The 15825-nt window shown below is 36.6% G+C and overlaps 1 protein-coding gene across 1 annotated transcript in view; it reads right to left on the bottom strand.

Moving 5' to 3' along the window:
* The window catches only part of ABCB5 (ATP binding cassette subfamily B member 5), a 116532-nt gene that overhangs the window by 80717 nt on the left and 19990 nt on the right, over positions 1 to 15825 (bottom strand). Inside the window, exons 7-13 of the mRNA XM_014830636.3 lie at positions 14957 to 15081; positions 14699 to 14876; positions 13212 to 13325; positions 12802 to 12912; positions 10622 to 10747; positions 9144 to 9347; positions 2726 to 2896 (exon numbers count right to left, since the gene is read on the bottom strand). Of these exons, the coding sequence (XP_014686122.1) occupies positions 2726 to 2896; positions 9144 to 9347; positions 10622 to 10747; positions 12802 to 12912; positions 13212 to 13325; positions 14699 to 14876; positions 14957 to 15081 (1029 nt within the window). The remainder of the gene's footprint in view (positions 1 to 2725; positions 2897 to 9143; positions 9348 to 10621; positions 10748 to 12801; positions 12913 to 13211; positions 13326 to 14698; positions 14877 to 14956; positions 15082 to 15825) is intronic.

Raw genomic sequence — 15825 nt, 5'->3', positions numbered from 1 at the left:
GACAATTACAAAATATACAATTACATGCATAGTACGTTAGCTGATGAAAAGTGCTATGGCATGTTTAAGGAACTGTCAATGTGGGTGGGGAGTGGTGGGATATGAGGTCCCAGAAGGAGCTTGGTGCCCAACTCTGTAGAGCCTTGTAGCTTACTGTAAGGAAGAGTGAGATGGGGAGCCATGGGAGGATTTGAAGTAGAAGCATGACATCATCAGATTTATGTTTTAATGGTATCATCTGGTGTTATGTTGAGCACAGATTGAAGAGGACATGGGATGAAGCAGGGAGTTAGCCATTTCAAAAATCCCAGTGAGGACAAGAGTGATCATTCCCTCATGCCCCTTTTTAGTCAAAACCCACCTTCTGTCCCAGGAAACTACTGATTTGATTTTTTTGTCACTATAGATTAGTTTTCTTAGTTCTAGAACTTCGTATAAAAGGAAGACAATGGGGTGATGTAGAGGAAAGGCTGGGAGGAATATGTGAAGGCAGGGCATGGAGGAAGGTGGATGTAGTAAGAAGGGCTATATTATATTGTTCCCTCCTTGTTTGGTTAGTGGCATACATGATATTTTGAGCTGTAAAAATCTGCTGTTCTGGGTTAGGCAATATCATGTAGCCGGGTCTGGGAGTTTTTAGACAGATAAGCAGAAATGAGACCTGATGGATGCTCTACCCTCCTTAGGTAGGGACCTCTCCAAAGGCTTGATTCCTTTGTGTCTGTGTGGCGGGTGGGGAGAACTCTCATGGCCCTAGAGCTTTCACTACTTTGCCTATATTTTAACTCTCCTGTTTGCTATGAGTCATTTTCCAATAAACTTAGGCATATATAATTAACCCAGTTTACTGTGCTACTTGTCACCCCATTTGTTATCATTTACCTTCACCCCACAAAAGACCAGCAAACTCTACTTAAAGCAATTTCATACCTATACAACTCTACAATGTTGATTTAATTTTCTCCCCACTTTAAAAACTAAAAAACTAAATTTTTTTTTTTTTTCTGAGGAACATTCACCCTAGGCTAACATCTGTGCCAATCTTCCTCTATTTTGTATGTGGGTTGCTGCCACAGCATGGCTGCTGAAAAGTGGTATAGGTCCATGCCTGGGAACTAAACCCAGGCCGCCAAAGCGGAGTGCATCCAACTTAACCACTAGGCCATGGGGCCAGCCCCAGTAAATGTATTATTTAAAAAAACTTTAATTACCCCACAATTCTGCCATACAGCTGTTACGATTTTCATATATCTTGCCTTCATTTTTGTTCACAAGCACACCTATTTAATATAATTGGAATCATAGTTTACATTTTGCAGCTTCTTTTTTCACTATGAGATAGATTTCATTTCAATCAGTAGGACAAACATTTATTCATTTATCATGTCCAAGCAACTATTTATTTTAAAAGTCTGAACTAGTTTTAATTGCCTAAAGTGATGAACATATTGGATGAAAAGACAATTGGTGCAACATTTAACCTCTAAACAACTGCAGATCCTATTACAATATGTTTTTAAAAATCTTATACAACTTTAGACATGGGTATGTTAAGTGTAATCATTTTTTAGTAAATTCAAGTCCTAAGTAACTAAACATCAGCATTATTAAACACAATTTATTGTTTTTATAGAGCCCTGTCCTAATTACTACTTATAAAAAAGTGAATAAAGCATCAACCCTGCCCTTGAGGGAACCACTGTTTCTTCTCCACCAAAATGAACCAAATTGGCAAAGTGTCCACAGCAAATAAGGATTTTTATTTCACTTGTTTATTTTATGGATATAAGAAATATCATGAGCTGATACGTAAGAGTCTTATCATGGGATGGAAATAAGCGTAAAAACTTACACAACCTGATTTGCAAGTTGATAATAGTAACTAACAGATTTTTCACTAAGTGGTGGGCACCCTGGCTGCCAGTATCCATTTCTGGTCACACAAAATCAGTATTTAAAAGGAGAAGCCTGTAATTTTCTTAGAGAGAAAAACACAACACATTTTCAAACAAACTCAAAGCAAAATATGCCATTAAGTCTTCTGAAGAATTTGAAGGCTGTGATTTAAAAGAGAGTTTGGCCATTGAAAAAAATATCTGATGGTTTTTTGTATCACCACTGCCAACTACCCTCCCAGACACAGTGCAATTTGGTGGGGCCATGACTACACTGTGGCCATGAAGCATGAGCAGCAGCTTATAGTAGGCGGGTCAGTGTGGTTTGAGGTCCCAGGGCTGTTGGAGAAGGATGACTCAAAGTCAGGGCAAACCACACTGTATGCTTCTCCACTTGAGGTGAAATTAGGTTAAAATGAGTACTCTCAGGTTGCCCTAAAGAAAAGAAGTAGTCAGAGAAGAGAATCTCACAGGTGTCTATGGAAGAGGCAAAGGGTGAATGTGGGTATAGTCGTGATGCTGGTAGTGGTAGGGGGTTACTATGGTGAGGTAGAAAGTGCAGACCTCTTGGAATGGAGGTGTATCTAGGATGACTGCTTGGATATTAGCCTCATCCATATTTTTAGCACCAAGTATAGCATCTCCTTCTCTCCTCCAAATCACTTCCTATAGCCATCACACAAGTTTTCACAAGAGTGAGCACCCTGCATCCATACCTTAAGGAGGGCTCTGAACTTAATAAATAATACACAACAGAGTCATACTTTCTTGTATTTAAAAACAATGCTGAACCAGGAATATGGAAACAAGAAATGCTTCTGCTCACTTACCTTCTCCAGTGCAGCTTGAACGACTGATTCACTTTCTGTATCAAGGGCAGATGTAGCCTCATCTAAGATCAGAATCTTGGGGTTTCGAACCAAAGCTCGAGCAATCGCGATTCTCTGTTTCTGTCCTCCACTCATTTGAGCTCCTTTTTCCCCTACCAAGGTATTAAATTTCTAATGAAAAATAAGAAAGAGCACAGAAACAGAAGGCAGCATTGATCACATGATTAGAACAGGAAATGACAAACAATCACAGCTGTGTATTAATATCAACTTAATCATTACTTCAGCCTGGATGTTTTTGACCTTTGATCTGTTCTTTCTGAAAACAAATTACTACTATAAAAAAAAGAGTCTAGTGAAAAGAGGACCTAAGAAAAATTTGGCTAGGACTAAAGGAAATGAGAACATACGATAATCAAGGATTTTTAGAAAAATTAATAATAATTCGAATCAATTTTCAAAAATTTTTAAACATTTAAAAACTGCATTTAAATCTTTAAGAGAACCCCTGCAATATGAACACAAACTTTATAATTTTAAATGTTTATTAGTAATTTAATATGTTATCCACAATTTCCTTTCCGGATATTCTGAAAAATTGCATGAAAAAAATTATTGCGAAAACTAACTTCCCCTCAAAACCTTTTTCAATCTTGGGGGAATTAAAAAAATTTTTTTGTTTTTTTGAGGAAGATTAGCCCTGAGTTAACATCTGCCAATCCTCCTCTTTTTGCTGGAGAAGGCTGGCCCCGAGCTAACATCCGTGCCCATCTTCCTCTACTCTATATGTGGGATGCCTGCCACAGCACGGCTTGACAAGCAATGTGAAGGTCCACACCTGGGATCCGAACCAGGGAACCCTGGGCCACCGAAGCAGAAGATGGGAACTTAACCACTGTACCACTGGGCCAGCCCCCTAAAAATTCTTTAAATTGAAGTATAGTTGACATACAATATTGTATTAGTTTCAGTTGTACAACATAGTGATTTAACATTTACTTACATTGCAAAATGATCACTCTGATAAGACTAGTTATCATCTGTCATCATACAAAGTTATTACAATACTGTTGACTATATTCCGTAAGCTGTACAGTACATCCCAATAACTTATTTTATGACTAGAAGTTTGTACCTCTAATCTCCTTCACCTATTTTGCCCTTTCCCCACCCCTTCCCCTCTGGCAACCACTAATTTTTCTCTGCATCTATCAGTCTGTTTCTGTTTTGTTTTGTTTGTTAATTTGTTTTTGGGTCTTTTTTTTAGATTCCAGATATAAGTGACATCATACAGCAATCTTCTTTCTCTATCGAGCTTATTTCACTTAGCATAATACTCTCTAGATCCATTCATGTTGTCGAAAATGGGAGGGTTTCATTCTTTTTTATGGCTAATATTCGATTATTTATATATACACCACATCTTCTTTATTCATTCATCCATCTATGGACACTTAGGTTGCTTCCATATCTTGGCTATTGTAAACAATGCTGCAATGACCATAGGGGTGCATATACCTTTTCAAATTAGTGTTTTCATATTCTTTGGATAAATACCCAGAAATGGTATTGCTGGATTGTATGGCAGCTCTATTTTTAATTTTTTGAGGAACCTCCATACTGTTTTCCATACTGGTTGCATTAATTTACATTCCCACCAACAGTGCATGAGGAGTCCCTTTTCTCTACATCCTCACAAACACTCGTTATTTTCTGTCTTTCTGATAATAGCCATTCTGACAGGAGTGAAGTGATATCTCGTGGTTTTGATTTACATTTCCCTGATTACTAGTGATGTTGAGCACCTTTTCATGTACTTGTTGGCCATCTCTATGTCTTCTTTGGAAAAATGTCTATTTACGTCCTCTGCTTATTTTTTAATCAGATTGGGGTTTTTTTTGATATTAAGTTGTACAAGCTCCTTAGATATTTTGGATATTAACCCTTTATCAGTTATATCATTTGCAAATATATTCTTCCATTTAGTAGGCTGCCTTTTTGTTTTGTTGATGGTTTCTTTTGCCATGAAAATTGGGAGACTTTTTAGGTCTTCTTTTATCTATTTAATTTATTGTTTTTGGTATAGGCATCTTTAACAAAGTAGATATTATTAGCTTTTTTTTCTTGTGTGTGAATTGGCCCTGAGCTAACATCTGTTGCCAATCCTCCTCTTTTTGCTTGAGGAAGACTGTCACTGAGCCAACATCTGTGCCAATCTTCCTCCATTTTATGTGGGATGCCACCACAGCGTGGCTTGATGAGCAGTGTTAGGTCTGCACCCGGGATCCAAACCTGCAAACCCCAGGCTGCCAAAGCAGAGCGTGTGAAGTCAATCACTATGCCATAGGGCCAGCCCTGATATTGTTAGATTTTTGAGGTTGGAAGTAACTTCTAGCACTAAGGAAGCATGTTTAGTAACATTCTATTGGGTGAAGCCCTTTATCCAAAGTTCTGGATCTTTTGCCTCTCTATACAAACTTTAGAATCAGTTTGCTGTTATCCACAAAATAACTTGCTGGGATTTTGACTGGCATTGTGTTGAATTTTTAGATCAAGTTAGGAAGAAGTGACATCTTGGCAATACTGACTCTTCTTATCCATGAACAGGGAGTATCTCTCCATTTATTTAGTTTTTTGATCTTGCTCATCAGACTTTTGCAGTTTTCCTCATATAGACCTTATACATATTTTGTTAAATATATACCTAAGTATTTCATTTTTGGTGTGCTAATGTAAAATGGTATTGTGTTTTTAATGTCAAATTCTACTTGTTCATTGCTGGTATATAGGAAAGCGACTGACATTTGCATATTAATTTTGTATCCTGCAGCCTTGTGAAAACTGCAGTGCGTACTTCTTTGGTCTGTCTTCTTTTACCTACCATAATGTTTCTGAGATTCACCCATGCTGTGTTTATCAGTGGTTCGCTCCGAGTAGTGTTCCACACAATATAATTCTACCTTGGGTTGCCAAATTTAGCAAAAACAAATAAAAATGCATTAAAGAAAACCCATGGAGCTCAGTCAAATTTGAATTTCAGATGAATAATGAATACTTTTTTAGTATAAGTATGTTTCATACAGTATTTAGGACAGACTTATACCAAAAAAGTTACTTGCTATTTATCAGAAATTCAAATTTAACTGTAAATCTTGTATTTCATCTGGCAATCTATCAATCATGATTTATTTATCCATTCAGGTGCTGATGAACATTTGGATTGTTTCCGTTTTTTTTTTTTTTTTTTGGTGTGGAAGATTCACTCTGAGCTAACGTATGTTGCCAATCTTCCTCTTTCTTTTGCTTGAGGAAGATTAGCCCTGAGCTAAAATCTGTGCCAATCTTCCTCTATTTTGTATGTGGGTCACTGCAACAGCATGGCCTGATGAGTGCATAGGTCTGTGCCCAGATCAGAACCTGCAAACCGGAACCACTGAAGTGGAGCACGCTGGACTTAACCACTATCCCACAGGGCTGGCCCCTTATTTTCATTTTTAGTTCAAAATAGTTTTTAAATTTTCTTGAGACTTCCTCTTTAAGCCATAGATTACTTATAAGTGTGTTATTTAATTTTCAAATATTTGTGGATTTTCCAGATATATTTCTGCTATTGATTTCTATAGTTTTATTATGGTCTTCAAATATATTTTTTGTTTTGTCTTTTTTGTAAATTGCAAAGTTTTTTTTTAATGGCCGAGAATATTGTTTATGTGCACAGGAGAAGATTATATTCTGCTGTTATTGGTTGGAGTGTTCAATAAACGTCAGTCGGATCTCGCGGGTTGATAGTATTGTTCAGGACATCTATATCCTTACTGATTTTCTGCCTACTTGTTCTATCAAATACTGAAGACTTCAACTAAAATTATGGATTTTTCTCTCTCTTTTCAGGTGTATCAGTTTTTGCCTCATGCATTTTGAAGCTTTTCTGAAGTGCAAAAGCATTTGGGATTATGTTTTCTTGCCTATGGGTCATATTTTTCCTGTTTCTTTGCATATCTAATTATTGTAGAATATATACTGAACACTCTGCATGGTATGTTAGAACGACTCTGAATTCTGTTTTCTTCTGAAAAAAATGTTGATTTTTGTTCTAGTAGGCAATTCAAATACCGACCGATCATCTTGCACTTGTGTAATCTTGGTTTTATGCTTTGTTGGGGTGAATCTGTAGAAAGCCTCGAAATTTGGCAGGACCCAAACTCCAAATTCTGTCTCCTCTGGGGATCTTGTCCTGGCTCGGTTTCACACTTTGTTAGGGCAGATCTAGAGTCAGCCTTGCTCTAAGGTGTGGTCTTTATTCTTGAGGTGTGCTTTCTTTTCTTTTTTGGTGTTTTAGCTACATGCCTGAGGTATTAAAAAGGTGTTAATATGATCTCTCCACTTTTGGCTTGGCTGTGTTTTCAACATCCCCACAGCACTGCTTGAATTCTAGTATTTCTGTTTAACTCTCAGCTTTGTAGCAGCTGCTCTCTGGTAAGCCTTGGGTAGTGTTATACTCGGAGGACAATTCTCAAGGGATGTCTACACGGACTTCTGCCCCCAACCTCAACTCTACACTTCTCTCATTGAGTCTCTAGTTGCTTAAGCTGTCCTAAAATCTGATTTCTGCCTCTCAGCTCAGTGGGGCTGCTGCCATGTTCTCTCTGGATTCCAGTTCACTGAGATGTGGTCAGAAATGTGTTCCCAGGCAGAATGCTGCAAATTCATAGAGTTTATTCATGAGTTTCCTTTCTCTCAGGAATTATAGTCTTGTACTACCTCTCATCTAATGCTTGGAAACACTTGTCCTATGCCTCATATATTTTAGCCAGTTTTATAGTTGTTTATGGGAAAAGGCTAGTGAGTTTCAGTTATTCCTAAAATATTAACTTAAAAATATGAGTATATCATGGAAGTAATGGCATAATTTTCTCCAATTTTTCACCTATCTGAATTAACCATTTCTGGAACTATTATTTTTTATTAGGCTTATTCTTATTTCTCTGATTAACAATGGCTGTGGAATTTAATATCCTTCATGGTAAACCTGTATATTTAATTTGTTCTTTGGATTATATCTTTAGGACTTACTAATAGATTTATAGCAAGAGATATATTTATTTAAATAATAGACTTTTAGTAAATGCAAGTAGTAACTTAGAGCGTATAATTTAAGAGGCACCAGAAAGCTCCCTAATCCAAAGTGGAAAACTGAAGATCATTGGTGTTTTGAGGAAAGGAAGTCATTGAAAGTGGCATAAGGTCAAAAAAAGGAAGTCTGTGTTTTCCCAAATCACAAGGCAAAAAATGACCTCAAGCCCTTAATGAGTTTGCTGTCCTAATTATGACCCTAAATTATGGGAATAGGAGGTAATTACTGGCATAACAAAGTTTTTGTAAAAAAAAAATGAAAGAACAAAATTATTAAGACCCATGGAGTGTGTTTTATAAAATATATCCAGTAAAGTGAATTTTTTTGTTATTGTCCCTCTCTGGGATGGTGGATTTTACCTGTATTTTTTTTTTCTTTAGATTGGCACATGAGCTAACAACTGTTGTCATTTTTTTTCTTTTTCTCCCCAAATCCCCTGAGTACATAGTTGTGTATTTCAGTCGTGGGTCCTTCTAGTTGTGGCATGTGGGATGCCACCTCAGTGTGGCCTGACGAGCGATGCCATGTCTGCGCCCGGGATCTGAACCAGTGAAACCCTGGGCTGCTGAAGCAGAGTGCCCGAACTTAACCACTTGGCCAGGGGTCTGGCCCCTCTTTTCTGCATTTTAATTTCAAATCTCATCCTTTCATGTTTTACAAGGTGCTTCCCACAACAATTTCAGGTGATATTAACGAATGAATACTTTGGGAAACGTAAATAAATGGTTTTATAGTTCTGTACCAAATCTAAATACCCACTAGGATCCCATATGTCCTAGTAACAAGAATTTTCGTTTACTCTTTCTGAGTATTATTTCACACTTTCGTCTAATATTAGCTCCATGTGCCTCTAAAAACGATCGTAGTTTTCCTTTTGCCTTATCACAGAACCAATCTGAACATGGTGTGTGACATTCCCACTCTTAGCCACAAGATGGCCTCCCAAATCAATATTTTTGCAGACATTATTTTTCAGCTTGAACTCATGATTTTGCCTCATATTTCTTTGTTATACTTTAACATACTCTTCACATTTTTTCCTTTTCCATTTGTAGTTAGAACAAGTAAGAACTAAATATTATTTTTAAAAATTAACTTTTCAATGATACATTTCTTCTTTTCATTGTTACCATGTTCTCTGATTTATAGATGTTTCATCTAAGACAATCCAAAAATTAATCACCCTCTCCCTACACTGTAGAAGTTATTGTTTGGTTACCTTATTCGGGAATATTGCAGAGCTTTAGCTCCACACTAGGGACACAGGCTACATGGTGTACTTACACTGGGAAACTCCATAATAAAATCAAAAGCATTTGCTTCCTTTGCTGCTTTCTCAATCTCTTCATCGGTCACGTCATCTCGTCCATATTTAATATTATTATTAATGGTGGTCCCAAACAAAACAGGCTCTTGGCTGACCACTCCAATATGTTCTCTATAATGCTGTACATTTAAAGTTCTGATGTCATTCCCATCCACCGTGATCTGCCAATCCAAAGGAATGAATCATGTTGTCATGACTTTGTTTTGTTTTAGAGTCTTTTTCACTAGTTCAAACCATAAGCTGAGAAGCAGGTTATTTCAAGAATCAAAGACTGACTCTATTTTGATAAAATACTTATAGCATGTGTATTGTCAAAAGACTTTCTGGTAGATAGGAACCAACACAACCTAAAAAAAATTGACTTAAAATTTGCCAAACCACCTGAATATCTTTATTCCATTCACAAATTAGATATTAAGAAGATATATACTCTAGAAGCCACAATTATCAGGTAGACACATGTAACAAACTTCAGTTTTGTTATTTTAAGATTGATGTGACCTTAAAATTTTTTTCTAGGAGATACCTTTCCTTATTTCTCTTCAACATCCCATTCCCCTGCCAAAGACAAAAGTGTCTTCTATTCATGGCTATAAATAATAGTAAATGAACGCTGTATTCTCCACAGACAGTGCCTTTACCCATTACACAAACATATTCGATGACAGAAGCCAGGGTGTGATAATTATAACTCACAGAGTCTCTCTTTCTCACCAACTCCGGGATTCTGTCTGGGCATGGGTGTTGTATGCAACACATACAGAATGCTTATCCAATAACTTATTTACTCAGTATTATCATGGACACATGGGTCTAGGATACTCGAAATGAAGACTTTAGAAGTCAAATATAAGTGAAGCCAGGCTCTAGGAGAGTAGATTTTCTTTTAAAAATAACAGTTGAAAACCTGACTAGAAGGGTAAGAATTACGCTTCTGTGACTATCATAGTCTCATTCTCTATACCATTTACAAGGATGAGAAAGTTAAGTGCAATATTATGGATGACAAAAAAAAAAATAAGTGAGCATATTTTCCACAGATATCATTCCTCTGGGATGTTCTGAGAAACTGAAATTCTTGGTAAGTTCTAGGTACTATAAAATTACTATGTTATTTTTCTCCAAAGCATTTATTATCTTCTAACATATTACATAATTTACTTATTTTATTTATTGTCTTTCTCTACTTACTAGAATGTAAACTTTGTTCACCCATGTATCCCCTAGCACCCAGAACAGTGCCAGAATAGCATACAGTGAGTGCTCAATAAATATTTGTTGAATAAATAAATATGCCAGAAAGAAAACAATATGGCTTCTCTCCCAGCTCCACTGTTAAAAATTAAAGATCGACATAGCTGTAAGCTCCCAGTAATAGGTGGGATTTCCAAATCCTGTCATGTGGACTGTTCATCATTTTGCTAGCTGCACTTACAAAGCCATCGTCGGGATCATATAATCTCTGCAGAAGTTGGACTGCTGTACTCTTCCCGCTGCCGTTGGGGCCAACCAAGGCTATCGTCTCTCCAGACTTAATTTTTAGATTCAGACCTTTCAGAATCTATTGGGATGTATGGGAAAAAAATTCCATAAAACTAGGGTAAGTGAGAATATGATTTATATATTTTCAGAAATTCAATGTATAATCATAAACAAAATGAATTCTTCTGTGGCACTTAAAAAATTAGATCTTGTTATGTTTGTTTCATGTTTATATATAATAATAACTTACATAACTTTGGAAAATAACAGTAAAAGAATCTCTCATCATCTCTCTACATAAAGAGGAGAACTAAATTGAGTACTCATAAAATATTAACTAGCTACAGCAAACTGTTCACATTTTCAACTAAAATACTTAAATAAATTTCATGATTACCAAGTTAGTAAAAGTTTTATCTTTTAATTTGAAACAATTGAATGAAATCTTGCCAGATATCTCTGTGAGCTATTTAAGGAAGTTCTTCCTTAGAATATACTTAACCTTATTGCAAAATAGATTCCAAAGTAAAACAACTGGCAAGATTCCTTAGCGACTCCCATGGCTGGGAGTCTGCCATTAGAAACCCTCTCTCTCTAGTGGTGGATCTCATGGGGACGTTTCAACATGGGGGATAGGACTTTTAAAATTATCTCAATAACTAGGGGTTGCTACTAGCATTTAGCGTCCCAGGGACCTGCAATGTGAGAGACGTCTCGCAAATAATTACTCTCCCAAAATGACAATAGCAATCCTGTTGAGAGACTCTCAGCCGTCTTTGCATGCATTTGTATGTATTCAGCCCCAAACAGGGGAATCTCTCCTTGGACTCTGACTTTGATCTCACCACTTGTAAAGAAACAGACTCTTTAAACAAGCCAAACACAAAACCTGCAAAGGGCAAAGCAGGGAAAAGGCCTTTAAACGAGGTGAGAAATCAGGGACCCCCAGTGGGAGTGCCTCCCCTCCCACCTGTACTTTTACTCTAGAGTTAGTTTCTGTTCTTTCCTCGGAAGAATCTGTCTTTTATTTAAAGAGGGTGGACTATTTTTTAAAAAAGATTTGTTCATTCTTCAGCTTAACAAAAGGGGCTATGTTTCAAAAGTTCATTTGAAAAATAGTTGTTTAAAAAAACAGAGAGCACTCTACCATGCAATATAACGGTCCCAGTGGTGCTTAAGTCTCCAGGAAGCCAACCCAAATGCAGTTACAAAATGCAGTTGAAATACTCTATTGATGTTAAGAAAAACAGTAGAAGACAACACAATTCCAATAACGGTAATTAGGTAACAAATTTTTTTTTAAAAAAAGAGCTTTGGAAAGAGAAATTCAATCAAAGAAAAATAAGGAAGTAGGAGAAGGTAAATCTTTTTTTTTTTGATGCGAATTCTACAGGGGATATTTGCATACTTTAAAAGTTTGATGGCATTAGTAGTTTTATCTATTTCACTTAAAGTCATGTCCTCCTTTTTCTATGAAACAGCTATTTTATTTGTAGTTAATCTTTAACAGTAACTACTTTTTTGAGTAAATACACTAATAAAATGAAAAGAGGAAGACAACAGACAAGACAGACACATTTTCACAAGATCTTGTCAAAGGGTGAATGATAAAGGGAGGACTATGTGTGCATGAGTGTAAAACTGTAAAACTGAGAAAGTACCTGAGACACAAATGCTGGTGCAGTTAAAGGCCTAGGGAAGGGAGAAGGGAAAGGGACAACATATGCATAATACCCTCAGGTTAGAAACTAGGAGGTTAAAATGAGTTATCTGTTGAGTGGGATAACATTCAGGGATCACCAATAGGTGGCACCATCAATCCAAGACATTTTGGTGTGCTTCCAAAATCAGAGTGGAGGCATTCTAGGGAGTTGAAAATGTTTTAGTCAGCAGACTACAGAAACAAGGCTGCAAAATGTAACTAGTTCTTCTAGTCATTTGTCCATTACTGAACCTTCCTTCCTTTTCTCTTTTCTTCCTCCCTCCCTCCCCTTCTCTCTCTTTCCTAAAGTCTCTAAGTAAAGTAGCCAAATCTTGGTCAAAATGACCCTAAATAATCTCATAAGAGGAGATTTTAGCCAGTAGAAGATAATAACAGAGAACCTTACAATTCTATAATTAAATTTAACCTACCTTGATAGATGGTCTTGATGGATAACTGAAAGAAACATTTTTAAATTCCACAGTTCCTTCTATACATTCAGGTTTAAATCCTGTTGTTGAAAAGTTATCTATAGCAGGTTTCTTAGAAAAACAAAGAGAACATTATACATCTCCAAGGGATTAAGCTGACACTCTCTATATCCTAAAAATAGTTTTTAAGATGGTTTCCTTTTACAGTGCTTTCAGAAGTGCATTGAGTTAGACATGAAGGTTTCAATAAAATACAATCTCCTTACAGAAAAGTTAAAACAATCTCTTTCCATAACCAATTGGCCAACATGGATTTTGTCCTTTTTCTTTTAGTGAAATGTGGGTACCCGTTTTCTGGTTTCCCTCTTGCAGTAATAGTGGTTATCTTCCAAAGCAATTAGAAGTCTTACCTTATCAATAACCTGGAAAATATTAAAGGCAGCTCCTCGGGCTATCATGAAGTTTTCAAAGTTAGGGGCTGCTGCTCCAATGCAATAACTACTATGGATTACACTAAAGAAAACCTACAGGAACAAAAAAATAATATTTATCCTTCCTCTGTTATATAAGAGGGATAACAGAATGAAGTGTATACTTGGCTGAGAATCACAGAGAGATATTGGAGAAATTCGGTAGGAAAGACTGTAAGATGCTACCAAATATAAAGGAAACATCAGTTAATCCAAGTGTACTTGTCCTTTTTCTAATGTGGAACAACTTGTGATTATCCCATAGTCTTGTCATTATCACCTGCTGGGAGGTCTGAGCAGAAAAATCTGCTCACTGAAGAGTGCTGGCCATACATAAACTTGGTTAGGTGAGGAGGTGAGTTGCACTCTCCTCCTAGCTGGTTAACCTCTTGATTTTTAAAAAGAGGGATGTGATAGATTCTACTATCTTAAAGACATTGTACTATGTCTGCCCAAACTTTTCTGAATTCTTGCATTATTGGACTATTGTCCATTTTCTGACAGACCCATCTCTGTAAAAAGTCAAATAGGGAAAGAATCTCACAAGCTAGGCGCTATTTTTCCTATATTACAGATAAGGAAGCTAAGGCTTAGCAAGTCATTTGCCCACAGTCACACATAAACTGAGGAGCAAGGATGAGCCAAAAATTCCTCAGAGTTCATTTATATGAAATATAATAAACTCATTTTATTAATATGAAATAAATGAATAGCTTAATGGCTTAACTAGGGAAGTCTCAAATTCAAAAGATGACTTTAGTTGAAAGAAAAAAAATCTACATAGAATGGGAAGGCCAAATGAGAATTGAAGTATATAGACCAGATCAATTCAGTTCAGCAAGACAAATGGTTCTTAATCCTGGACTGATCTGTTTATTACTGAAATTTGGGAGGAGGACTGAATAAATTATAATTTAATGCATAAACCCTAAGAGTTTGAAAAACTCTAAATTGTGCTGTTGGACAGAACTGTTTATTGTCTGCTTTTAACATTACTACATGGTAAAAGGACAGAGGAAGGGCAGGAGAATCCAATCTACAGAGTATTTCCAGAGGAAGACATTTAGCAAGTAAATGTAGAGTGCCATCTTATCTCAGCAAGATTGAAAGGAAAAAGTCTCACTAGAGACTGATCTTTTTGACTGCTAGATTAAGAAAACTCTGTCTCTCAGTGCAGAATTCAATTATGATTCTGCTAAAAGCATAGTGTTTTGAGAAGACACTAAAATGTACTGGATGAGTAAATCCTGTCAACTCATAACTATAATTTAAAGGTGTGTATAACTCATTTGAAGGAAAGAAATATTTATTCATTAAAGCCATTCATCTTAAAATATTCATTGTCATTCAAAGAGAAACTTTTACTAAACTCTAGGTAGGAAAAGATTATCTAGGCCAGTTACCTTTGTTCTCAAAATAAGACTTACAGCAAGAACAGTTCCAATGGTATAACCAGCTTCTCCACTAAGAATCAAGGAGGTTCCATACCAAAAAGCAAGTCCATAGGTTCCATTCATAAAGAAGTACACAGCACCAAGGGAGAGTTTTGAAGCTATTGCCTTTTTTATGCCAACATCCTTTGCATCTTTTAGATTCTGTGTATACCTTAAAAAGACAAAACACAATGTAATAACCTTGGGGGAAAATAAAACCAAGCATATATTGTCAGAATTAAATGGACAGACCTTTGAATCTCTTTCTCCTGGGCCCCAAAGGCTATGACAGTTCGGATTGATGACAAGACTTCTTCCGCTACAGCCCCAGCTTTGGAATAGGCGTTTAATTCCTTACTGGTTAATGAGATGACTATCTGTAATAAACCACAACCACAGTTAACCAAAGAAGACTCTGGGGTAGTAACAATGTGCAAAGAATTTAATTCAGGAAGAATCTATAATAACAGAATTTTATTATCGAAAAGGTACTTAATATCACTTAATCTAATCTTGTTAGTTTGCAGATGAGGAAACCAATGGCCGCAGATATTGCCTGTTTAAAGTCTCACAGCAGTGAAAGAGCTTAGCCTAAAGTAACCTAGAATCAAAATCTCTATTTTTCCTTCTACTTGTAGAGCTTCAGCCAGCCCTGGTGGTCTAGTGGCTAACATTTGGTGTTCTTACTGCCAAGGCCCAGGGTTCATTTCCCAGTCACAGAACCACACTACCATTTGTCAGTTGTCATATGTGGCAGCTGCATGTTGCTGTGATGCTGCAAGCTATGCTACCAGTATTTCAAACACCAGCAGTGTCACCCATGGTGGACAGGTTTCAGTGAAACTCCCAGACTAGACAGACTAGGAAGAAGGACCTGGCCACCCCATTCCAAAAAAGTTGGTCATGAAAATCTTATGAATAGTAGTGGAGCATCTGGGTGCTATTCTGATAGAGCACCCAAAAATGAGAGGATGGTGCAAAAAGACCAGAATGGGTTCTGCTCCACTGTACACAGGGTCCTAGAAGTCGAAACTGACTCGATGGCACTAACAACAAAAAGTAGAGCTTCACTGTTTTCTGTGTTTTTAAAAACTTAGAAGATGAGTATCTATATTAATACA

Source organism: Equus asinus, chromosome 1 (assembly GCF_041296235.1).
Source record: "Equus asinus isolate D_3611 breed Donkey chromosome 1, EquAss-T2T_v2, whole genome shotgun sequence".
Taxonomy (NCBI): domain Eukaryota; kingdom Metazoa; phylum Chordata; class Mammalia; order Perissodactyla; family Equidae; genus Equus; species Equus asinus.
The sequence above is the reverse complement of the archived record's forward strand: the minus strand, read 5'-3'. Positions and strand labels throughout refer to the sequence as shown.